Source organism: Chlamydotis macqueenii, chromosome 8 (assembly GCF_036417535.1).
Source record: "Chlamydotis macqueenii isolate bChlMac1 chromosome 8, bChlMac1.mat, whole genome shotgun sequence".
Classification (NCBI taxonomy): domain Eukaryota; kingdom Metazoa; phylum Chordata; class Aves; order Otidiformes; family Otididae; genus Chlamydotis; species Chlamydotis macqueenii.
The window spans coordinates 20,921,077-20,946,918 of record NC_141563.1 but is presented as its reverse complement, the minus strand read 5'-3'; the positions used below and the strand labels follow the sequence as shown (position 1 = coordinate 20,946,918).

At 37.8% G+C, this 25,842-nt stretch overlaps 1 protein-coding gene across 4 annotated transcripts; it reads right to left on the bottom strand.

Moving 5' to 3' along the window:
• Positions 1-1,296: 1,296 nt before the first annotated feature.
• Positions 1,297-25,183, bottom strand: KYAT3 (kynurenine aminotransferase 3). 4 transcript variants are annotated; one of them, XM_086753872.1, is made up of 14 exons: positions 25,090-25,183; positions 20,571-20,649; positions 17,330-17,388; positions 15,949-16,093; positions 13,859-14,008; positions 12,510-12,596; positions 10,982-11,104; positions 10,772-10,892; positions 6,823-6,899; positions 5,885-5,974; positions 5,071-5,257; positions 3,973-4,046; positions 3,440-3,526; positions 1,297-2,028 (listed from the first exon to the last, which is right to left on the bottom strand). In XM_086753872.1, the coding sequence occupies exons 3-14, from the start codon at positions 17,383-17,385 to the stop codon at positions 1,966-1,968; spliced, it is 1,260 nt and encodes a 419-aa protein (XP_086609998.1). In that variant the 5' UTR covers positions 17,386-17,388; positions 20,571-20,649; positions 25,090-25,183; the 3' UTR covers positions 1,297-1,965. The 4 variants fall into 4 exon arrangements, with proteins under 4 accessions (XP_086609998.1, XP_086609995.1, XP_086609997.1 ...); XM_086753869.1 differs by having other exon boundaries at positions 20,571-20,687; positions 25,090-25,165; XM_086753871.1 differs by having other exon boundaries at positions 20,571-20,671; positions 25,090-25,134.
• Between the last annotated feature and the right edge of the window lie 659 nt (positions 25,184-25,842).

Genomic DNA, 25,842 nt, shown 5'->3' with positions numbered 1-25,842 from the left:
CTAAGCAACTAATGATCACATCACTCACTCCCTCCCTTCCCAGTGGCATGGGGGGAGAATTTGAAGGATAAATGTGAGAAAGAAACTTGTGGGTTGAGATAAAAACAGTTTGATAATTAAAAAGAAATAATAATTTTAAAATTGTAGGGAAAAAAAGAAAAAAATATCAAAGGCAGAAGAAAATAAAACCGAAGAAAGACAAGTGATACAAATGAAAACAATTGCTCACCACCAACCAACAGTCCCCCCCGTCAACCTCCTCCCAGGGTCATTGCCAAGCATGACACCGGATGGTATGGAATATCCCTTTGGTCAGCTGGGGTCAGCTGTCCCAGCTGTGTCCCCTCCAACCTACTGGCTGGCAGGGCAGTCCAAGAAGCTGAAAAGGCCTTGACACTGTGTAAACACTGCTCAGCAGTAACTAAAACATGTGTGTTATCAATACTGTTTTCAGCACAAATCCAAAACACAGCCCCATCCAAAGTACTGTGAAGAAATTTAACTCTAACCCAGCCAAAACCAGTACACATGGGTAAGGCTCTGCACCTATACACAATGCAGGGCTTTGTTTAAACATAGGCCACCTGTGGGTCCCAACTCAAATCTGGTGCTTTAGCAGGTGAGTTATTAGCATACTAAGGAAATATTTGAAACAGTCAAACATAACAATGGAAATTTTCTCTTCAGCACTGCATATAATTTTTCTTTCATGAGCATTCTAGATTGATTTTACACGGAGTGTCCTATTTGCCAATTAAAGTAATATAAGTGTATTACATCAGGTCTTCTGGAAGCAGTGAGGTGCTGCTTTTCTTTAATTTTTTTTTTTAACAGAGCAATGAAAACACTGTGAAGAGAGGTGATTGGAAGAAATCTTAATACCTTACTACTGTTGTGAGTCCACATAACCCTTAAAAGGTTCCCTACCCAGACTATTGCTTCTGCTAGTGAGAAACCCATCCACAGATGAAAAGATCGCAGAGAGAACTAAAATAGCAGCCAACTAGAAAGGAATCCTCCATATCGATCTCTTTTGAAATAAACTTTCATCAACTGAGCTTGAAACAAAGTTAGTTGAGGTCCATAGCACAGTTTTAGGCCTATCTCCGTGCTCCCACTAGATCTTAAGAGTTTGAAATAAGTTTGGTATGAAGTTACCAATGTTCTGAACATGCTAAGAAAAAGCATGACAGGATTAATTACGTCACTATACATCCGATTGTGAAGGAGCCTCTAAAGCAAGGTCTTTTATTTTGCCTTGTAGATTCACTGATATAATAAATAAATAAACAGGTGGACATGAGTAAATAGAATTCTTATTCTAGATGCCACTTTTATAATTTTATTGAGGACTGAATACTTTCAGAACAGCACAAATTACTATGGTGGGAAAATAAAACAGCAATTATGCAACTTTGCAGTTTTCAATCTTGTCTGTAGTATAAACACTGTATTGATTTAACTCAATCATTTTATTTAAACTGATGCAATTTGCACATCAATAGTGTAGGTAGGTATGTTTATAGAAAGTCACTGCAATTATCTAATATGAGGTATATCTTAATTTTCCTCCACTGCAGGCTATCAGGATTCACAAACCATGATGTTTTAAGACTCACCCTTAATTCCTATACTATCTCGTACCAAAAACACCTCCCATTTATTCCTTGAGAGCTTTTTTTTTTTACAGAGTCCTAAAAATTTTTGTCTTTCAGTAAAATAAGTGAATCCCATAGATTTTTTTTTTAAAAAAAAAAGTAAATTAGTTTGAAAAGACCAAAAATAATCTCTGAGTTGCATTACACACATTTCAGTATATCAGTTTTAACTCTTCAGCAGGTGGCAGCACAAAGTTATTTACAATTTCTTATTAATTCTGTACTGTATCAGGTAATTTGTTATTAAATTTGCAATTAAAAACCCCTACTATTAGACAATTATACCGGATGGAAGAGTTAATAAAAATCAGGCTGTCTGTTTAACCCAGTTCTTCAGGATCACTTCAGCTGCATCCAGCGTGCTGTCTTTCTGCAAAACAAAGAATATCACTATTAGTGCAAGTATGGAGTTCTTGAAAAGAAGAGAGTAGCAGTCATTATTATATCATCCCAAATCAATATTTGGCAGTTTCACTTGCATCTTGTAAATATCTGTCAGTCAGTTTTTCATTAACAGTTATACCTAGAAATCTAGACTACACAAAGAATTCAATGCTGATTCCTTGCAAATATTTATTAGGTATATTTAAAAGATAACATATTTTCTCAGCATTCATACTGTCAAATTTAATGAAAGTAATACTTCTTACATAAATGTCTGGCATTTATGCAGTGACGTATTTGGCAGCTCTATATTGGAGACACGCTAGCATAGTTTCCTAATCTTTGTGTGTACAGTTGAGATTTAAAAATCTCCATGCAATCAAGTTATGCTGTGAACTACTTAAACATAATCCCTCTAAATATAAGTAGTCTCTCCACTGCCCAGTTGTGTGGCTTGGCTACAACCTGGTGAGTCATACAAGTAGTCTTTAACTCGACGTGATTAGTGCTGTTCATCCTGGGGCAAGCCACATTTACAACCAGCAAGTTTCACCCTCTTTGTTACTGGCTGAGTTTATGTCATAGTCTTTATACCTCATCAAAAGAACCAAGTAACACAAGCAGAAACTCCCCTTCATTACTGGTTCAAGCTACGGCTCCGATCTTTATACTACAACAGTTAAGGAGCTGCACGTGTTCCATTATGCTGACGCTGTTACAGAACAATCAGGAAACACCTTAGGGCTGTGGGCTTGTCAAAGCGTATGTACCTGTCCCCAAAGTCTTTCAGTCTTTTCTAGAGCAGATTCAACAGGAGGAAGAATATGTGAAAAGGGGGTGCTCACAAAATGGCAAAAGTCAGCCAATTCACAAAAAAAAAAAACCCGCAAGATAACTTCCAGTGTCTTTGTTTTCTTTTGTAATTTGGAGCTTGTGTGAAACCCTATGTATTTTCAGACAAGTGAGCTAAACTTGAAGGTGACCTCTTCCCTGTTTTTGTTGTTGGAAACTGCATGGGCATGAGGTATACCACTCTGCTATACAATTATTCTCTGCTCTGGATTATATAATCCACCTTAGTTGTGTCATTAATTTTCACAGTCACCACTGATCAATAATGTTTTTAAAAATCAAGAGTAAGCTAAAAAAGGCCTATCCACCCAAGCTGCTTTCTGCCAGTTGCCCTTCTTAGCCATGCCACTCACATTTATGGTTTGAAGTCCCTCAGCAAAGACTGTTGAAGGTACTTTGTGCTGAATTTTACACCAAGCTAAATTTCTGTTCCTAACCCATCCAACTCAGGAGACTCTGGGCAAAATGTAACAGTCAGTCTCGTGCAGATTTCTGTACTACATTGATATTTAGGAGTCTTAAGTCTTCCCAGGACACAAATTTACCTTAATGAAGCAAAAACGTATATATTTTTCTAACTGTCTTTTTGTCTCAGGACCACAGAATGCTGAAAGAGGAATTGCTGACAGCTTCTGAAACATAACACAGAAACATTATTTGCTTATTTTATATATGTATTAAAAATCTGTTTTAAGCATGCTTATTTTACTATTCCATTTCTAGAACTCTCTCTGCCAACACGTGAGGGAAAGACAAGGTCCAGTTTTGTTATGCACTAGCTAGGCTTAACTAAATTCAAATTACTTTTCTTAGGTAAAATGTTTCAAAGGTACTTTTTTTTTACAGCTGGTATTTAAGCATGCTGAAAGAGAAGTGCTGGGACGTAATACAAACCTACAGGGTACACTTTCAGCATATTTAGAAATATTTTAGCCATATAATTATCAGCAGTTACTATAAACACCAAATTGTATTTTGAATGAAATCTCTACTGTATTATTTAATAAGTATAGTTGCACTGTTCCTTCTTTCTATAGAAAAGCATTTCTAAAACTAGAGTATGACTAAGACACCTTACCTTAGATGTTATCATCCATTTGACAAATTTATAATCATAAGGTTGTTTCTCATCTACATCAGAGAGATCCACATCTAAAAAAAATAAATTTAAAATAAATGTGCTGTAAGATTTCCTAGACTCCATTGGAAAGGCATTAATTAACAGCACTTTATTATATTTAATACTTAAGAATAAAGATGTATGCTTTTAATATCATTTAAAATTATACTATAACAATTGAAATAGGCCAACAGATGGAACCTTTCAATTTCGACCTGAGCACTTGCTTTCCACTCAAAGCACATTCAGACACATAGCTTGGAAGAAAGCCACGCGGTACTCCAGGAAGTCCTCAAGTCTGGGTTATTGAGGGATCAGGACTGCGGAGGGAACTGAAGAGTATTTTTATTGCATGGGCAGCAATAATCACTGCAACTGTAGTTTTCTCATCTGTGAAACGGGAGTATCTAAAATTTTCTGACACATGGTACCACCGTGAGGTTCAGCTGTATTTAAGTATTTCTGTGTGAATGACAGGTGCCACTAGGACCAATTTGTGAAAAATGTGGAACTAGAAAATGTTCCCCTGTGGGAATTGTTCCTCCGATGTTACCATAACCTGAATTTCCAAAAGGGTTTGTAAATTTTGGTAGCATTTTATGGTATTTAGAAATCAGAATGCCTCAAAGAGCTTTCAGGGTATGACTTCAGATTAAGAAAACCAAACAACCAAACAGAAACAGGAAAGCACAAATGGGTATGAACTCATGATATAAAGCCAGGTTTATATCATGAGTTGGCTCTCAAACCTTTTCATAACTGTAGAACTTTTGAAAAAAAAAAAGAAATTTTTATCCGCCTCCTTTATCCTCCCTAAAACCTTGCCAAAGCTTTGCAAAACATGGACAGTAGCTAGGATGAGAAACAAAGGCTTTGCTGAAGATTATAAAATCTACCTCCCAGGCTAAGGCCAAACAGAAAATTTCAGTCCCAGTTAGTACTTCTGACAATGTTATGCAAACATGAAATGAGAATATAATTTAAAACATAAGTTGCATTTTCAGATTAACTATAACATTTGCTTCCTACATCCTTTTTAATAAGATTTATACTAACTTAATGTAGAAACATCAACAATCATAAAGTATCCTCCATCTGGAATGATAGGGTTTAGTCCAGCTTCCTGAAGTAGCTGAGCCATCCGATCACGCTTGCTTTCCAGCTCTCGAGACAGTGAGTAAAAATAGCAGTCTGGGTCATCCATGCGTTTATAGTCTATCCAAAATGCTTGTGCCAAAGCCTCCTGGAAAAATAATCAATGTTCAAAGTACTCATGGACACTCAGTAAACTCAGACAATCACACTTCCTACTGAAATCACATGGCTTTTTCTTAAATTCTGGCCCTTACTAAGCAAATTAGCATATACAAATTATGCAATCTCTCCGAGAGTGTAATTTGTTTGTTACTTGCGCTGTGGTACACTCAAAGCACCCAATCATTTGCTAGACACTAATCATATACAGAAGTCACAGTCCTTGACAAAGGGTTTACAATCTGAATTGAAGCTAAATTTAAATTATTGATAATAATGTACCACAGAACACTAGAAGCCCGTAGACAGAGATAATGCTCAGTAAAACAAGACCCTATTGCAACAACTTTTATTTGTATTTGCTAGGGAACCACTAATATTGTCACATTTTATGCAAGAAGCAGCAGTTTGTAGGTGAAAGAAGAAAGAATCTGCAAGATTGTGATTTTTTTTTTAAATGTCTGATGAGCTGATCAAATTTGTCTCCTTTTCTTGCACCCCAAAAATATATACTTTGACAACTAAAAATTAATTGTTGTGATTATTGTTTTATTACAGTGAGGCCTACAGTTTTGCTAGACCAGAAAATAACCTCTTCTGTGCCATCTGTACCTACCTGTAATGGAGTTGGGCAAGTATACAGTGTATTTTGGTGAACAACTTGTAAATGTTTAATCAAGTTCTGGGGGCCAATAGACCAACCAAGCTAAGGGAAGAAAGCATGCACGTGTTATACTTACAGCAATGGAGTTACTAAAAATTAACAAAGACTTAAAATTAGCCAATCTCTCAAGTTTTTCTATTTTAAGAATTGGTAGTGAATTTATTCTGATAAAGAATTCAGAAAAGAGCTGGTTTACACAAAGTTTGCTGAATTATGCCCTTTAAAAAGTTCTAGATTTGAGACAACAGTTGCAGTTTCATTTATCCATATTTCTCATAGGGTACTTTTAACTCTTCATATAACAAGGGTTAGAAATCAAACTGAACACTTACTAGGAATGTTATTCCTAATTGTTTTAGAATCTTTCCACCTCACAAGGCCCTGTGTCAAAGGTGGTTTGAGCATAAAATAAAAGCTCACTACTGAATCATGTATGTCATGGTTCTGTTTGAACACAGGTGATGAAGAAGAAAGAAGCTCCTAAATGGTTAAGTATTTTTGTTTACTTTCTGATATGTATTTTAAAGTCAAACAAGCAAAATATCATCATTAAGTATTCTACAGAAGTATAAGCCATTCCAAAACACACCCTTATCACCATCTGAAAATATAACCACAAATTTGGATAGTTAAAATATGATAATAGCCATGATTTCTCTAAGAATCTTGACACTCCCAAGAGCTTATTAATTGAGAGACAAGAAGAGAATTAAAACATGGATGTTCAAGATAGGCAATTGCTCCAACTGAATGCTATCTTCATGTTTTGGAGACATGGAGAATTGCCAGAAGCTTTCAAAAGTCAGGTCACACAAACAGAGACTTTTTCAGTGTCATAAATGCATTCTATTATTTACATAACTGAACTTTTTTATATTGATTCTTCTTACCTTCCAGCCAGTTACACTATATGTTTTTCCAGCACTTCCTATAGTTATTGTTCTTTCCCACATACCTGGCAACGTAGCTGTACATAAAATAAAATTAATTTGGTACAGGTGCACTCACATATTCCATGTAGTCAGAAAAACTGTACTGCCCCTAGCTCAGAGTTGTGTGTTGATAGATCATTGCAGCATATTAAGCAAGCAATGAGAATATTCTAAAATTATAGCAACTGTAACAAATGAGGAAGGATATACAGGCCAATGCTTTTTGGCATGAAAAGAAGGTACGGATTAACGAAGGGAGAAAGAAGAGGCAGAAAATGAGAGGCACAGTTTGTGAAAACTACATGTTGGTTATCCTCAATAAAATGCATAATTATTCATAAGAAAGAGATGATCTAAGAAGTGGTTACTCATTCATCTCAATACAGCATTATTTTGGATGCTTGATAATAGCACCACATACAAGTTAAATGCAGGCGCTGCAAGCCATTTTAATAGAATTGTCCAGTTCAGTGTCACTGGCTGTTTCAGAAATCGGGGGGGGGGGGAGTGGAAATTACTAAGACTTCTAACCCAGAACCAAACACCACAAGAATGAGAAAAGCAGCAGAGTGCGTAAATAAGGATTGCCTGCAAGGATTAAGGGACACAAGGAGGCCTATCTCTGTCTCTATATTTGTATCTGGTAGGAGACCAAAATCCTTTGTTTCCTTTCCAAGGAGATGACTGAGCAAAGATCTTTTCCTGTAGCTTGCAATGTTTTTTTTTCTGTACACTGCTTCAGGGGAGCTCTATTTGGACTCTAACTTAATTCATTTTCAACAGAAACAGATAAATCAAGACACACTTAAGTCTGAGATACAAAGTTAGACAAGGTCATACCACTACTGCAATTGCAGTGCTCAACAACATCCGGCTCCACCTCATTTGTACGCTAGAACCACTACAAATGAATCTGTCAATTGTTAAATCCCCTCTCTAAGGATGATGAACAAAGATTTTCCAAATAAAACCACTGAATTTCATAAGAAAGTTTTTGCAGCAGTTATCTGCATTAGACATGGTATAAGTCTTTGCAGTTATTTGAAAACATGTATTGTATTTTCTTGAGCACACTTGCCAAGAAGAGGAACAGAACAGCAGGAAAGAAACTCCTATTTCTATTAGCCCACCCAGAGTCTTCCAACTGTTCTGTGACCTTGAAAACAAAAAGGCAGTTTGAACAGATGCATCTTCTAGCTAGCTAGGTCAAGAGTATAGATCACTTCCTAAAGGCAACCAAACTAGCTCTCAGACTGCAAAAAGAATTGAATGTCAAAGCAAATGCCCTCTAGCAAGACTGTTTTGCTACACAGTCATAGGAATTCAACCTTGGAGATGGAAGGTAACAGCATTTCAGACAATACCAGCAGCAAAAGGGCACAGGGGAAGAAGCAGCTCCACTACTTTTACAAGCAGCAGGTTTTAAATAGAGGGAGAAATTCCTCTGTGCCACATGGCAACATCATAATATGACACAATAACCAAGTCTGGCTACAATTAAAAAACTAATGAAGTGCAAAGAAGCCAGTTACCTGGGACGGCACTCAGCCTACTGAGAGGCTTGTTCAGTTATGAGGTGCTATCTCTAAATCTGCCAGTGCAACCCTAATCATTACTTAGAGGAGCTCCACAGTTTTACAGAAGTCAGATGATGACGAGAAACATGAAGTGCTGTACACTACAGAAAACCGCTTCAGTGACAGCACAAAGACTGCACTAATTTTATGATCTGTGGCTAGCAACCCCTGTTAAATTGTATTCAGGAACCACCATCAGACCCTGTAAATTGATGCAATATCCATTTCGCATTTCTCACAAAAAATGTCACTGCATTTGATGGAATATGTAGAGGTTAATATGAAAACACAAGAGTTTTTAACAAGTGAAATAACAGATTCATTCTCTTTTGTATTATCTTTTGTAGACTTGAAAAAAAAAATCTATGAAACTTAAGTTAAAAAGAGCAAATTTTGTTTCTTTCACTGAAATAATGTTATTGTTTACAGTGTTACCCTGAAGGTTTTACAGTAATTTTAAGACTAAAGTTAAAGACAATATCATGGGGTTTGTTAGAGAATAGGTACCTAAACCTAGCTGACTAACTGTCCAGGCTTTAACTTGTATTATCATTACATGGTGTTTTTACATTTTATGCTAAACTGCAGAATGCCTTTTGTTCAACTGGAAATCTTTTGGTTTGAAGCATTAAAATGACAATTTTGATACTAATGAACAATAGAGTTACTGTGTCTTAAGAATTCACCACCTGTTCACTAAGACAAAGTGTAACTGACAACATGAGTGTTTGGAACTGCTGCCACTGCAAAGGAAAAGGGATTACCTTACACCACCCACAGAGGCTTTACTTCTGAGGATGGCTATTTGCATGAACCACCTGCTAAGCCCATGAAGACAGCTTTAATTTAACTCATTTTACTTTGCAATTGGGAAACTATGAGACACACATGATCAGTTACTGTGGCAGCTTGTTAGGATGCACTGACTCAGATTACTATCACATGAATGTACCCAAAATGTTCCCCCCGTCTGAAGGTATCACTATCAAGGCACCACAACTGGCATGAAATTAGGCCACTTTCAAAACTGACCCATGGCTTATGCTTGGCAAATACAATCCATGTCCTGCAGCTGTATGATCAGTAACTTATAACTAGTACTTACTTCCTTTTTATTGTTTATAAGATTCAGTGTTTACAATGACGTAGCTCGCACTAATGGAAAGCTTGTTTTATTGCCACTCTACAGATATGAAACTGAAGCACAGAAGCAAAGTTATTCAGCATTCAACCAGTGGTAAAACCAGGAAAAATGCTCAGCTTTTTCATATCTAAGTTATATTTATGTCTCTTGATTTCATTGTTAAATCTCAACTAGACGTCTTTATTGCACAAGACTGAAATGTGCCTTCATTATGACATTAAGTACATCGTAACAGATAGTTCATGCAAGATGCTACCATCAGAAAAAAAATATCTGTACATATAAGGAGGAAGTTTTGGACTTTAGCCAGCTCAAATATATCAGCAGATCCAAACCAAGACCATCACACTAGAGACTTTTACATAAATGCTCAGCAGTAGCACTATAGGATTGAGGAAGGAGTTCAGTAACCTGCACTAGATTCACTTGTTGTGAGACAGTGGGAGTGATTCCACTAACTTCAGTGAAACTTGGATCAAGAAGTAAAACAAGAGAGATAGGGGCATGACATCGTATTTGGTTTTCTGGTTTGTTCTTGCAATGGTGCTTTACCCCTGTAGTAATACTGCCTGAAGACTTCAGCAATCTTTCACACCGTCCATGCAGCAACTTACTTCACTGAACTCAATGTCCATTATTTAACACTGTGTCTGCACTTTGGAGGGACAGTGTTCATGCGCTATCTCTGCACTAACCTTTATACTTGCTTTTTTCTTTTTTATAAGTAATGGAGCAAAAATAATCCTGTTTCTCATTATGCATTCCCTGATTGTCTCTACAATGTTCTGAGAAGGAAGTTTTTATCCCTGTTCCTTCTATTAGTTCTTCAGCAAAGCACAGTCCAATATACATACCTGAGCAGTAGTTATACTTGTCACAGTCAACAAAGTAACTGAATAAGGATGGGATATTCAGATGATCCTAACTGATTTATGAGCATCAGTCCCACTGGTTTCTATGGGTATCTGCTCCAAAATCACTTAAAAGCTTTTAGAAATTCTATCTGGAATTCTTTTTTTTTTAAATATTTTTCAGAAAAGGGAGAGGCTCTTCCCCTTAAAATCTAAACACTGTAAAATAGTCATAGCTTGAAGTTTGAGCTCCTTCCAGCAGCTACTGTCTCCAAGAGGCATGTTTACAAGATCATTCCACAACTACTTCTAAGATGCCACAAAAAAATCAGTACCTATTTTAATGTGTTTATTTCCTGTGTACACCAGCCATTCATACACCTCGTCACTGATGCACAGGGTATCGTGTTTGATACAGAGATCAGCTATCACCTGGAGCTCTTCTCTAGTAAACACCTGGGATACAAGAAAGTAAGGGACAATGCATTAATCATAGTATTTAAGGCATACTCTGAATTACAGTAGTGTTAAAGCAGAACTCTTACCTTGCCTATAGGGTTGTGCGGTGTATTCAGAATAATCGCTTTGGTTTTGGAATTAAATTTATTTGCAAGTTCAGCAGGATCTAAGACCCAATTTGCACTAGATGCAGAGTTTCCATCATTTTTCTAAAAAAAAACCCAAAACAATAAATTTATGCATCACTTGAACACAACATGTTACAACCTAAACAGAGATGCCCAACTTGTCACCCTCAGACACTTTCATAACCATACACAACAACTTATCCAATCTGTCCTGCTCCCCTGGGAGAAGGCATTCTAGAAACAGGCAGGGAGGCTAAGAGCAAGGTAAGTTATTATGACAGTGGCTGTCCTCTCCTGGCCACTGCCTGTGTTAAAGCCTCCACAGGAACTGGTCACCAGGCTCCTGTTACACACATGCTGACTATAACAGCGTGTAATGCAGGAAGCCCAGTCACGTGACAGAAGAGTTATGGCCTTCCCAGACAGTAGAACAAGTGTGTGCCTGCTTGGCTGGAAAGGCTGATCACTGCTGATCAAGGTCTTTTCCTCCTCCTTGTCCATATGAAAACAGTCAAACAGTTAAAAATCCGCACCTCAGGCTCTGGAGTTGCTGTGGTATTACACAAGGACAACAGCAGAAGTTTGGGCCAGTTGCTGCAGAGAAAGAGAATGGCCACACCAATTTTCTGACACCTGCATGTTACTGGGAGAGGGCCCCACCAAAAACAAGGGTGTGAAACAGAAATACTTGGTGGAACTGTCATTCAAAATGTCCCCAGAAGGAGGGTACCCAGAGGAACAGTCCCACCTACTCCCACTGCAACCCTGGAGGTTTCATAACTCTGTTCTGATTTCATGGTGTTCATGCAACAGCCCCGCCTGAAGAGCCCTTCAGCCCTTGTGCATGGCCGCCAGTCACCCGGGACAATACCGTTAACAGGATCATCACTTTGCATCCAGAACAACCCCTGCAAACTGCCAGTATAATGCCAGCAGTACCAATTTGAAAATTAACCCACACCAAAATTATTCCTTTCTACCAATAAAGGAGACAGTAATTCTAGTATGTATAGCAAATATGTCTACTGCATGATTGCTCCTTATTTAGTAAGCAGATTTTGGAAAAGAAACTATATTTTGTCATTGTAGGAGTTGCTGAAGGGATCAGAAAACAAATCTTTTGAAAACCAGCAGATACAGAAATGGCACTGATATGTGATCCTCCTTTCTGTATTTGCACTGAAAACATTTCCTGACAACATCCAAAAAAAAAGGAATTTTGATCAGCTTTCAGAATGCACAAATTAAAATAAATGAAAAACACTGTCCCACCTTTTCCAGCACTAATAAAATATTCTATCTGCTTTGGATTATTATTGTCTCAGACAAACATTATAGCACTCTATCTCATTTTAATATAATTTTTATATAATTGGATATTATGAAAAAGTATACAGAAAAGCATCGCCTAGAAGGTGTTCATCAAACTGTATTGAGTGTGGATGAGAAACTTTACATGACAAATAATTTTTAAAAAGGTACTCACATATCTCAGTGGGATAAAAACAGGCTTTGCACCCGCCATCTTTACCATTGGTTCATAAGAGTCATAAAACGGCTCTATTATTATTACCTGAAATTACAGTAACCGGTATCAGAAACAGAATTTACCATGCATGATACCATCCTATTTCCAGATTTACTTTGGGGGTATAACTTGATAATGTCTCTGGCACTCCATCTTGATCTAACATTGCAGAACATTCCTCCTTTTAGAGTATCACATAACAACGCCCTCAGTCTAAGTATGATAAGGACTACTCATTTCTAACAACATACACAGATTGTTCTTCTATAGTTACACATTACAACTATTAAGATACAATATTAGGAATGTTTTGGTCCTGCACAGAGATTCGAAGGTGCAAGGTAAAGATGGGAGATGGCAACAGCAAATTGCTGTACCAGAGCACAGCTGCCCGAATTCTGTCCATGAAATTCTGGGATTTCCAAGTATCTAGAAATCCCAGAGGAATGGCTTAAGTCCTCAAATTTTATCAGAATAAAATTTTCAGGAAGAAAAAGAGGACAAATTCAAGGAAAATTGTGTTGAGGCTAGATAACAGGAAAACAAAACAAAAAAAAAACCCCAAAGGCTAATAGCAGCCTGTTACAAAAATAAAAAAAAATAACTGTTACCAAAAAAAAAAAAAACCAGAGAAGTGAATATCAGAGTAACAGAAAAGGAAGAAAAGATACAAATGAAAATATATTATACAAGTGAAACCAACAAAACACTGAAAGCAAAATGCATGACAACAAAAAAAAGTTCCTGTCCACTACAGATACAAATATCCCCCCAAAATTACTTTTAATATCTTGTCAAAAAGGCAGAGATCAGTAGTGAAGGGATGATTCACCACAGCTAGTACGGTAACAATCCCTTTTTTAAAGGACTTTTCTGCTTTTCTACTACCTATGCTGCTACTATGCAATGGTTCAAATCAGAACTCGATACACAAAGGTTACTCCAACACCAACAATACTTTGCACCACCCTTAGTCTTCTGTTGCAGACAACAGTCCACAAATTTTGTCAAATAAGAAATCAGTGTGTATTCTGCCACCCAACAGTAATAGTGATAAAGAAACTGCTCCAGGGACCATAAGTATGAAATAAAGGGGTTTGTAAGTTGGTGAATAATAGGAAGACATCCAAAGGATAGTCTCTTGATCACTTCTGAAACTGTAAGTCGTACCTGCAACTGAAACAAATCAAATAAATGGAGACCAGAAAGAAGCCTCAACATTAACTGATATTTAAAAGTGGACAAATATAAAACAGGCAAATTCTCATTTCAGTGAGTATATGTGAACATTTCAAATAAAAACTTACCTCATCTCCCTCTTCAATTAATGCCTGTATTGTACTAAAGAGAGATCCATAAGCTCCCACAGTTACCAGAATATCTGTGAGAGGATCAATCTTTCTTCCACAAACTCTCTCGTACACTTGAGACAAGACTTTCACCAGCGATGGATGTCCCTGTTTAAAGCAAACAAATGCAACTGATTGGTGCGTTCCTGACAATGTACAAAGCCTATGTTTGGGGTTTTTCCATATATATCAAAAGGATACATTTTAAAATAGAAAAACACGAGATGAGCCCTCAAAGTTAACAGCTGTTAACAGGTAGCATGGTTTTTGCACATTAGGGAAGAAAAGTGGTTTCAATTTATTTCTATCTATTATGAAATTATTTTTGTGTATCTGACACTTTTCAATATCTATCTTGTTATCACATCTCAGGATAGGTCCAGGTAGCCTACAGAAGAGCTGGGACAAGAGACAGGAGGAGAAATGGGAATACTCTGACAGCAATTCATCCTTATCTCCATTAGAGTCTCTTTCCCACCTGCCTATATTTCCACCTGAAGCTCCTTCTGTTTCCTTCCTTATCTTTTAATTGAAAATTACTTGGTGCAAGGGGAATCTTTTTATTCTGTTTCCATACTGCTGATAAACAGCACTTGTGATCAGAATGACTCAAATAGTCACATTCCAAATCTCAGAGCACCATTCACAATTTGTGCCCCCTACGGAGACATGGTGGTTAATGTACTCTTGTCAAAATGTGCAAAGAACAAGAGAAAAAGATGCAACAAAGATCATATACAATATGGAAAGAAGGAGGCACAATTCTTTTTACTCAGGAAAACTACAAGTTTCCTGCTGTGAAAATCTTTCTTCTTTTTGGATACTTGGTAGAAATAGAAAACAGCTTCTTGAGAAAATGCAACTATGTAACAAAAATCCTTCTCTAAAATATTGAACATTGTACCTCTACACACAAGGCATAAAATCATGAACCCTTCTGTAAACAAGAACATTACCATAAATTAAGCCTTACAAGTCATTGTTCATTCAAATTACAGTCATTTCTTGCCATGAGTGTCAGCTACACAAGAATGCTGCACCGCCCAAGTCACATTAGGCTACTCTACAGGCCACAGCCCTGCAGTCAATGAGAGCTGAGACAACGTCTCAATTATCAGATGGATGTGCACCATTCATATCATCCCTCCCATATCTGCTACCACAAATACTTGTGCTCAAAAACCTTAGAGGTGCAGAAGTCTGTAGAGGACGTACAAAGGCTGAAGATGGAAATATTAGTAAAAATTCCTTTTTATTTACTATCTACAGTATAATATATCTGCTACCAACACAACTGCTGGCCTACCTACACAATGTTTTTTCTGTCACTGTTGCATAACATGGTCACCTAAAAAAATATTAGACAGACTCCTTAGGGTCTTGTAGCACTCCTGACACATAATTTTCAACTGGGCAATAGGGTTTCTCTTTACCACACAATACAAGAAAGACAAATCATACAGGGAAGTAATCATACTAAAACAGTAATAGTCCACTTGAATATCCTGCCTTGGATAATGAGAAATGCCACACACTCACATCCAGCTCCAGACCTAACTCTACAAGCCAACTTACAAAATGGGTAGTGACTATCTTCCAAGGGCAAAAACTTACTGTTTTCATCACTGCCTAATTTCCATTGAAATCTATTAAATGTTACGGGTGAATCTTTTTTTGATCCTAGAGGTGCCGTCTCAACTGGCACCAGGTATTTGATTCTCATTCCACTATTATTCTATCCGATTCATCTTTACACTGACCAAAATCGGAGGTAAATGTATAATTTACACTCTTTAAACTGTGAATTGACTCTTCAAAGACAATCTATCCCACATGTGCTCTACACTTTTGCTCTTGCTGAAGGATTCTGCCTTGAAGAAGCCTACACAAAGGACGTTCACTAGTAACAGATAAAGCTACTAAATTAACTTAATTTCAGACATAACAGTATGACTTACAGAAAAAAAAGCAATTTCAAGCAAAGTCATTTTTTCTCCCCATGGCATATTCTCTACTGAACTTGGGTCCTCAAGTTCCACAGTACTTACAAAGCCTCGTGTGTACTGGTTCAGTCTGTCAACTGCTGCTGCCTTTGCCAGCTCTTCTTTAACATAGCTGGGAGGGGATATATCAGGAAGGCCTTGACCAAGATTAACAACGGAGGGATCTGCTGCCAGCTTTGTAAACTCTACCCTAAAGGGAAAAAACATCTTGAAGTTAACGTACTAGATAGAATTATCTTTCCTTCGTTAACATTAAAAGGCCAAAACCCAGTATTTCACTTTGCCAAATTCACAGCAGTGGAAACAGGTTTAAGTAGAGTGCTGACACGGAGAGGTGGGGGCTGGGACAATGGTGAGTAACCACAGAAGTCAGAGGGAACCTAGTAAAAGGTTGACTTTCTGCATACACAGAATAACTTTTCTGCCAGCAGAACTGTGCTCTGATGTGCACTCACACAAACACACAGTTACTCTGGATATGGGCAAAAATAGAACACTACCCTCCTTGCAAAATGAAGTAGACCTAATTAGAACAGGCACATTAAATGATTTAAAGGCTAGATTCTGTCAACTGAAGGTGTCATTTAAACTATCCAGTCACCTCAGAGAGCTAAAATTTTTTTTTGTGATTTTAGGCAACAGACTGTTTCAGGCTGTTCATTAACTGTTCCTAGTAGCCTGCCAGACACGAACATTAGGACTCTTGAACAATTTTTTTCACAGGTAAATGTTGCATTTTACCCTTCTCTCACTACCCAAATGTCAACAAGACTAAAGAAAAAAAAAAAAAAAACAAATGCCAAACAAAAAAAAAATATCCCACATAGCATACAGATCTGTCAAATATGAATACAAATTGCTAAAAATTAGTAAAAGGCTGGACAACCAAAACACTTTGTGTATATATATACACGTACAACTAATGTAAGCCCAAAATAGTGCTTCCACCAGCTAACAAAATCCCATATTTACCAGTGACAGCAATATTGCTTTAAGATCAATTTAATACCTAGTAAAAAGTGTATTAAAAATAATGAACTATATTATAAAGACAAGTATAATGGCTTTAAAAAGAAATCTGACTCATTTGGTAAACACAAATCAAGTGTAACTGAATACATTATTCAACAAAATTAACATTTAAATTTGAAAGTCAGCTATGCTACCATGGCCAAGAGTTATACTTGTCTTATATGGTTTACTAGACAAAGAGCAGCCTAAGCCTAATATTTAAAGTTCAATAATAAGAATTAATTCACACCTTTAACAGAATTTCATTCATTGTTTCTAAGAAGGTGACAAATATATTTCAGTAGAGGTAGCAAGTGCTATGTACCTTCTTACTGGCAATAATTATCAATTTGGAAAGAAAATATATTAGCCAAAGATATTTTCTGAAATTTGCAGATATTTTCCTTTTACTTACCACACATTGCTGTCAAGGCCTTCAATTCGTCTTGTGTTTTTGTGTCTGAAGGCCATTGTCTGCAAGATCAAAACATACAGACAGAAGGGTTTTGTTAACACAGACAAAGTACTGTATTGTTGGATTATACACTACAAATCCTCCTTCATGCTTTCTCAGATATACCATTGCCAGCTGAATTCAGTAGTTACACAAAATTACAGACATGTTCTTTCATTAAAGTTTCTATAATAGCTTGAATTCAAACTAACAAGAAAATACATTAAAATGTCCTCAATTCTCATTCATCATTATCTAAAGACACTGAACTTTCAGCAAGGATGGAGCAGGGGCATAATTTAGCTCAATAGCTTTAAAAGACGACCTAAAAAGGAAAAATAGGGTACATACATTCTTTTTCTTTTCTATGACACACTAACAACTTAAAGACTGTGTTATTTCTAGCCCAATTCCTGTTCAATCCAGTTTGGAAAGTGTGCATTTTCTATGTAATTTTATTTGTTAAATTGATGAGTAAGAGGAAAATAGCACAGACATTTCCTATTCTCATTCAGACTTTTAAAACTTCGAAGTATTTACTTACAACACAGCAAAACCACATTAGAACATGTTTTTGTTGTATATTCAGACCTTCAATTAAGGTCTGGGAAAACTGCTTTAGAATAGCTTTCAACGAGTACTCTCTATAAAGGCAGAGAAAAACTTATTGATAGTTGTGCTGTTTTTAAGCTAAAAAAAGTTAGCGAAAAAACAGATTTATTTCTATGAGCAAACAAAAAAAAGTGCAAGTCCATTTCTACTTTTGTAAACCAGCTTGATACTAAAAAAAAAATTACATAGGAATTACGTAGTCCCTCAGTACTCCAGACACTCCTGTTGCTTTGAGTCATGCTACTGATTTTAGTTACTTTTACCACTGCTAGCTATTGTTATTTTTTGAGATTCAAAAACCATACTCTAGCTACCATAGTCCAAGAAGCAAATGTCTCCATTACTATTACACTCCAAGTTTCAACTCTGAATCCATGGGAGTGACCCATAGTAGAAATATTTTGCAGGCACATGTTTGCACTGAACCTGTTTCCATAATGAAGCTACTGTATACATAACGATTTGAAGAATAGGAAGCATAAAATAACACAGATATTTCTCTGCTCATATGTCTTCTCTACAGATCTGATTCTGACCTCATCTATGAGACACAAACACCAGAGGAATCAAGCACAGGACACCTTTTACTTATCCTCAGGAAGAAAACTATTAGGATAACTAGACAGGCGAAGCTGTACTTCTCCACACAGTATACACACCATAGTTCAGAGAGTAGGTAATCTGTACTGCATTTATTTAAAAACACACATATGGTTTAGAATATGAATCCAATTTTACAGTGTATGTCTTGGTAAATATGATTAATGTTTGGCTGTACTAAATAAATACAAGTAACACAGGCACTACTTAGACTGAGCCCAGACGCACAACTTTTTTCACACGCTAAACATCTCATGCTACAAGGAATAAGAAGTCTCACCTTGAATCTTTCCAGGTAATAATGAGAATTCTGTATGCTGCCATGGGTAAATTTGTTCCATTGACCAGCTCTTCTTGAAATTATCTCAATTTGCTAAAAGCTAAAGGCTTATCAACTGCAGGACTTTTATAATTAACTATAATGTAAATCTTTACTGCATTAAGTAACCTTCCCTAGCTAAAAATGTATTGACAAGTAAAATAAGCCTTCACCTTACAAGTCTCATACTATTTTCAGTTTAAATATTTAATGATTCAAGTCTTCCTATTTATTTATTCTTGTGCCTTGAAACTAGTTTTAAAACAGAATAGTTGGACCTGCCTTAGTTTTCAGGTTTTCACATATTCAGCTTATACTGGGATTCAGGTCCACCTTATTACTGACATTTTTAAATGATACCTTAAGTAGCATGCTTTCTTCCAGAAGGTCATGAGAATCCTTAAGATTCTTTTTTTGTTTTAGCCTAGTTATGTCATCACTTGATAATCTTCAAGCCATTTCTAGGTCCAGAGCTAGGATTTCCATGAGTTTAAGATCAGTATTAAGCAGAAAAGGTATGTCCTCATCAAGCTCTAACTCTGACCTCCTTCTCTTCCTAACACTTTCTATCAGGGAAAGCACCTGATAGGAAGTCAGGTGCTGCCTGTATTTATCTTTCTTCCTAATACAAAAAAAAACCTAGTGATCAAATTGAAGGGCACTGTGTTTAATAATGATAGAAGCAAATACTTTTACATGGTGCACAATCAAATTGTGGAATTCAATGTCAAAAGCTACAACTGAAGCCAAGATTGTAAAAAAAAAAAGTAAAAAAAAAAAACAACAGGATTAGATTTTGGTACGTTTAGTGAGAATATCCAACTCCATTAAACAGAATACAAATACTTACTGCATATGAGAAACTGACTCAGGCAAAAGCTGATCTTCAAAGTGGCTTGCACACCAAAAAAAAAAAACTTCTCACATGGGAGAAATATGCTACAACTGTCCAGTATAATGGTTTAAACTTGTGTTTTGAAGGATCTGACATGTGCCTTGGTTGACCCAAGCTGCTGACTAGGTGAACTCCTATTCTGACCTGGGAACACAATTTACATTCCAGTGTTCTATACACAATGCAGACTGTGACCTCCAACCACCTACAATGTTGCAAAGCTCTGTTTTCTCTCAACAAAACTGGGAGACTTAAAATGAAGTTACACAATCTTATAAGCAGTTAAGCTAGGAAATTGAGAAGATTCTGTATAACATTAAGTTTGAGGTACTTAGACACCTCTTTTGTTATTGCAGCATCAAGAAGCACCACTACTCTCATTTCATTAAAGAAAAACTAAGATACAAAGAAATTAATTTTCTTACCAAAAGTCTGTGATAAAGCTGAGATTGAACATGTCTCCTATATCTCAAACTCTAGTGCCCTAACAAGTACACAGTTCTTCTGGCCTGATATGTGCTAGATGTGACTTTAAAGACTGAAAAGGCTACACAAAGCAATAATCATAAATAAATAAATTCTGTTACACTAGTGTGGCTAAATATTTGCCTGATTCAAGTATCTTATTTTGTTCTTGAAATTAGATGCTTGGATGAATGTAACAAGAAATAAAGAAAACATAGCTAATACATATATATTGGCAACATTGCAAAATTAGTGTGACTCTAAAATATTACACAAAATAGTTTTATCTACGAAGCTGACAGAATACTTACTGCAGGGACTGAAAATTTGATGGATCTGGAAAGCAGATCTGTTCGCAGTTGGTATGTTCTAATGCCAAGGCAACAGAAGCTTCGTGAAGCAAAAAGCATGCCTGCATAATAAAAGATCTGAAAAAAAAAAACCTTGCAGATTCCAGGAATGAGTTTCTACACATGAGTAAGCAGTTTTAAAATATAAGATCCCCTTCTCTTCCCTTCAGTGATTTGTTTCATTGAAATAAGTTCCAGTAAATTATTACCTTTTCACATTTGTAAGCACAGAGGATGAAACTTTTTAACTGACAGGGCATTCAGTGTTTCTGAATGTCATCTGGAAAGAAGGTTTCCTCTATTTGCAGCACCAATCTTCTTTTCCTTGAATGACAATTAAGACTAAATGCAACTTAAGGTTCAAAGTCTCTGTTAGAATTATTTTGAAAATGTGTTTGTGTAATAAAATAGCAATTACAATTGGCAATTTAGATAGAACAGAAAAAGAGCCAAATTTATACAAAGTCACACAGCTTTAAAATTGGTCTTCTTTTTAAAGTGTTTCAAATCAGGTATTCTGAAACAGATAATTAAGATCACCAGTCACACCACAGAGGCAGGCCTACACACTTCACGTAACTATACCAAGTTTTGCCACAGTGACTTGGCAAACATCAAATATCTATCTACCATGGCAGAAAACAGACATCTAGAAAGGACATTCTGTGTAGAGTAACAGATCATTCACTGACTAGAGCAAATGTGCCCTATTAAGCAGTAACTATAAAAAAGTAAGAGCCGGTACTTGAGGCAACTACTTCCAGAACATATTTTTAAATACATATACTGAATGACATTGTCAAAATGACTGGAATGTGTAAGAGAAAAACATGTAACCCATAGACTTATGTCAGAAACACAGTGGGCACAGCAGGATAATTATTAACTTTGTTTTCCATAGTTTACTCATGAAAGAATAGATAATCTCTGCTTCTCCCCAGACTTTGCTTCCTGAAAAGGGGAGGAAAACAAAAAAGAAAAAAACTATGCTATTTGCATTAGAAACAAAGGAATGCCATTGCCTGTTATAATAATATCATACAAGCCTTGCAGCTAGAAGTAGAGAATATAATTCAATATAAAAGTAATTTTTTTTTCATAAAGAAAAATTGATTTAGTCCAACAAGGAAGTCTTCCTTACACTCTCAATGTAAATTAATAGAAAAGGTCTATCTTTAAGGATTACTTATTTAATAAGTTAAGTTTTAAAAGTACATTGATTTTGCCTTTGTCTTATTCCAGTGCTACAAACTCGATCTCAGTTCTAAAATTAGGGTCTTTCTCACACAGTACTGAGTTGTAGCTAACTCAATTAGACCCGCAATAATACCCATGTATTCCCATTCCATTTAGCAAGTAAACAATTAATGTAAACAATTAATTGATGCTTCATTTACAAGAAGAAACAGTGACTATTTCCTCAACTCTGCTGGCCTGAGGACTAGCAAAAATAAACAGCAATTAAATCTTTGACACTGGTCAGCACAAACTCTGAAAGATACAAAAGAAATGTATCTGTTTAAGAAGATCTGTAAATACATTTTAAGTTACTTTTAATAACAGCACTTGGCATATTTGACATAATCTTTGATAATAATTACATGAAATTTAAAAGATTGTGAAGGCTTTTATTTCTCTCCTTGTGTATGTTTACAAAAACTGCTTAGTAACATACCCATACTGTCTTAAAACGTGCCTGTAACAACAGCGCTATTCTCCCAGGGTTAGACCAGAGACAGGATTATGCTTGCAGCACACTGAAAACACTCGCGGTAGTTAGCACAGAGAGACAAACATGCATATCTTTGTCTGTTTCATTTTGTATTGAGGAGTAATAAAATTAAATAAAAAACCTGCAAACCTTACACGCAAAACTAACTTGCAACATTTGTAAGAAATAATATTAACAGCTGTAAACATTTCTAGCGTTAGTGTCATGCTGCACTGAAAGACAGTGTGGTATTTAACAAGCCATTACTTGACAAAAAAACAATCGTACAAAACCACAACATAGCATGAGGAGCAGCAGACCTGCATCACTGTGGCACAGTCAATCTCTGCAAGTATCTGAAATATCTAAAGTAAAAAATGGTATCCACCTTTAACACCACAGAAATGTAGAAATTGCAAAAACTTTAGAGGAACATAATGAAACAATAATTCGCTGAACAGCCTCAGTAAGGCACTAGTCAAGGCACGAGCATGTAACATTCGTCCCACTGCAGTATTCAGACTCAAGAGCACTCAGAGACAAGACTACTGGCTATTAAATGGGAAAGCCTCCTATAAAAATTTTTATACTTTTTTTTTTCTTTCTAAAAACACCTATTCTCTCTTCTGCAACACTGAATACTTCCATTCAAGCTGCTCTAGGAAGGAAAGGCAAAGGCTTCCTTAATATAACCAGATACTCCCCCACAATGATCTCAAAAAAAACCAAGATCTACTCTTTTTTTTTTTTTCCAAACACACACATTCCCACTGTAATTGTATATGACACATTAATAAACATCACAGGCTCAAGATAATTTTTTACTGTTACTTTTAGGATGAGTGCACACTAAATTATTACCTTTGTATGTGTTTTGGCCAAGTATGTGTAAGACATCAGTGAGATGTTTTATAATGTCCTAAGGAAAGTTTTTCTCATCAAGATAGAAAGCATCTTCCAGCTCAGGAAAGTTACACGGTGCTAGGCAGCTACAGAGGTATTGCAAACTCTGCTTCAACTCTTTCAAAAATGTCTAAGCTTCTTCAAACACAGATCTTTGTAGGGGAATGAAAAGGTTTTTTTTTTTCCTTAATCTTATTAATGTTTCTTTTCTCAATCGTGGAGCCACACACTGGCTTTTTGGCCAAGAGTCATGTCTGTTAAGCTCAGAAATTAACAGTTAGGAATACTTTTCATCCCATTCTAATTTCCAGTGCTCTAAAGCATTCATGCTTTAACTCATTGTCTGTCCTCCTGGAATTCAGACTTGCGTACTCACAGAGAAAATAGCAAAAAAGACCATGTTAGGAAAAAAAAAAGGATAACAAATGACTATTCCTGCAGCTTCCTAACTTTTTAGGGGAGTGAGAAGCAAGGAAGGCTACCAGAAAGGTCAACACCGTAAATGTTTTTAAGTGGGGCTGGGAGGAAGACATATTCTGGTCACCAATTTGGTTTAAACTAAGATTTGGTGATTTAAGCTGGACTGGAAGATAGAGCTAGACTTTACCATGGGAACTCTATGAATACATCTGTGTACTAACCATCATTTAGCTCATGCTGTGCTCTATAATCATTCCAGCACAGATACCACCTCTGATGTGCAGGCTCTTCTGCTCCCTTCACAACGGCTGCCCAGCCTCCTGGTCGTACAGCCCTCAGACCTCAGATGCTGCTGTTCCACCAGGGCATTTTATGAAAAGTTACATTTTCGTAACGATTTTTTTTTTCATTTGAAACTAAAGGTAAAATGCTGCTGCCCCTTCATTTTTGAGCTTAGTTATACTACTGCTATTAAAAACAATGCCTTTGAGCTTGAAAGACTTACGGTCAGACCCCTTAAGCTGCTTCATTTTTTCCATGTAACAAGTAGTCTCATTTTACTGTGCAGTCTCAACGACAAACATGTTACTAGAAACGCTGCAAGCCCATCAGCCACCACAAAAATGTAAATATAATCCTTGTTATATTTGTGTTGCGTTTAATATTGGTCAGATACGCAAATCTGGAAAATGTTACACCTCAGCCAACTTTGTGAAGCATTTGTCTCTTTGTACGTGTCTAAAGGATGAAAGCTTTAGAGAAAGAAAGGGTGCCATCTTACCCTCCAAAACTTTTTTTTTCCTACCATCTAAGACTAATAAGTGATAAAACAAGCCAAAAGCACTGCTGCTAAAACTCCTGGGTATTCTTATCAAGGCCATTGAACTTTAAAACTGCTGTATATGAAGGATTTGTCATAGTAGTCAACATTTTGTCATTTCTTCTTCCACAATCTACATGGAACAGTAAAAACTGAGTGTGAAAAAAATAAGTTTTATGATATGGAATGAGGAGAGGGATAAGGTTGTGGGTTTTTTTCTGTACTTTTTTCCCCTCATACGGCAGCTTTGGCTTTCACTGACACCTCCTACCCACGCGTATTTTCAACCTGAAGTGCTCTGCGCTTGCAGGACGAAGTTTGAAAAGCCAGAAACTGCCGTGCACCTACAAACCTCCCGCCCTCACCGACAGGCCCGGCGCTCAGCAGAGGGGAGTGGGAGCCACCCGGCCACGGGCCGCCTCTGCACTCCGCACTCCCCGGGCCCGCGGCACTGGCTGCCGGCCGCTCCGAGGGCCAACAAACGCGGCCACCCGCCAGCCCCAGCTCGGGCTGAGTGCGAGCGAGGCCCAGCCCGCCCCGGGGCCGCTTCCCCCGCGGGTCCCTCAGCGGAAAATAAAGCCGTGAGAGCGCGGCCTCCGCCCGCGTCCCGCAGCACCGCGACTCACCGCCCAGCGCCGCCTCCACCGCCCGCCGCGCTCCCGCCCGCGAAGGGAGGGCCGGGGCCCCCCGGGCGGAGCCAGGCGCCCGCCTGTCCCGGCCCCGCCGCTGCCCCAAAGGGGCGGGGTGGCGCCCGTCTCCCCGCCGCCCGGGGGAGCTCCCCGGCGGCGCCTCAGGGAAAGGGGCGAGAAAGCCCTGAGGGAAATGGCGGCTAAGGGGGCACAGGCGGCCCTTCCCTCATCGCCCGCCCCGGGCAGGGCACCGAGTGGGCCGTGAGTGGCCGAAGAGAGTGTAAAGCTGCGTGGCCCGAGATAGGTGAAGTCCAGCCCCGCACCCGGAGCGGGAGGGCGGGCGGGAGCGGGCTGTCCAGGACGAGTTTCCCGCGGGTGCCCCAGAGCCGCAGAGGGAGCGGGCTGCGGGCCGTGGCATCGCTGGGTACGGCCTGGAAGAGGCGGCGGGAAGGCAGCGCGCCCAGCCGCGGGCTGTCGGCCTCGCCCCGCGGGGCAGCTGGTCCGCCATAGCGCGGCGTTAGCCCTGTACAGAGGCAGGCGGCTGAGGCGGCGCCGTGCAGGTGAGAGGCCTGCTCGCGCAGCGGCTTGACTTTGCTGCTTTTATAAATCTTTACAAAACCCATTTGCCTTAATGTCAGAGCTTTAAGTAAGTGAAAGGTTGTACAAGTTCAATTGATTTTGTATGCTAAGTAACATTGTGATCTCAAATTCCAGTGTCTTAAACCACTGCCGAGCTCAAAGAACCTCACA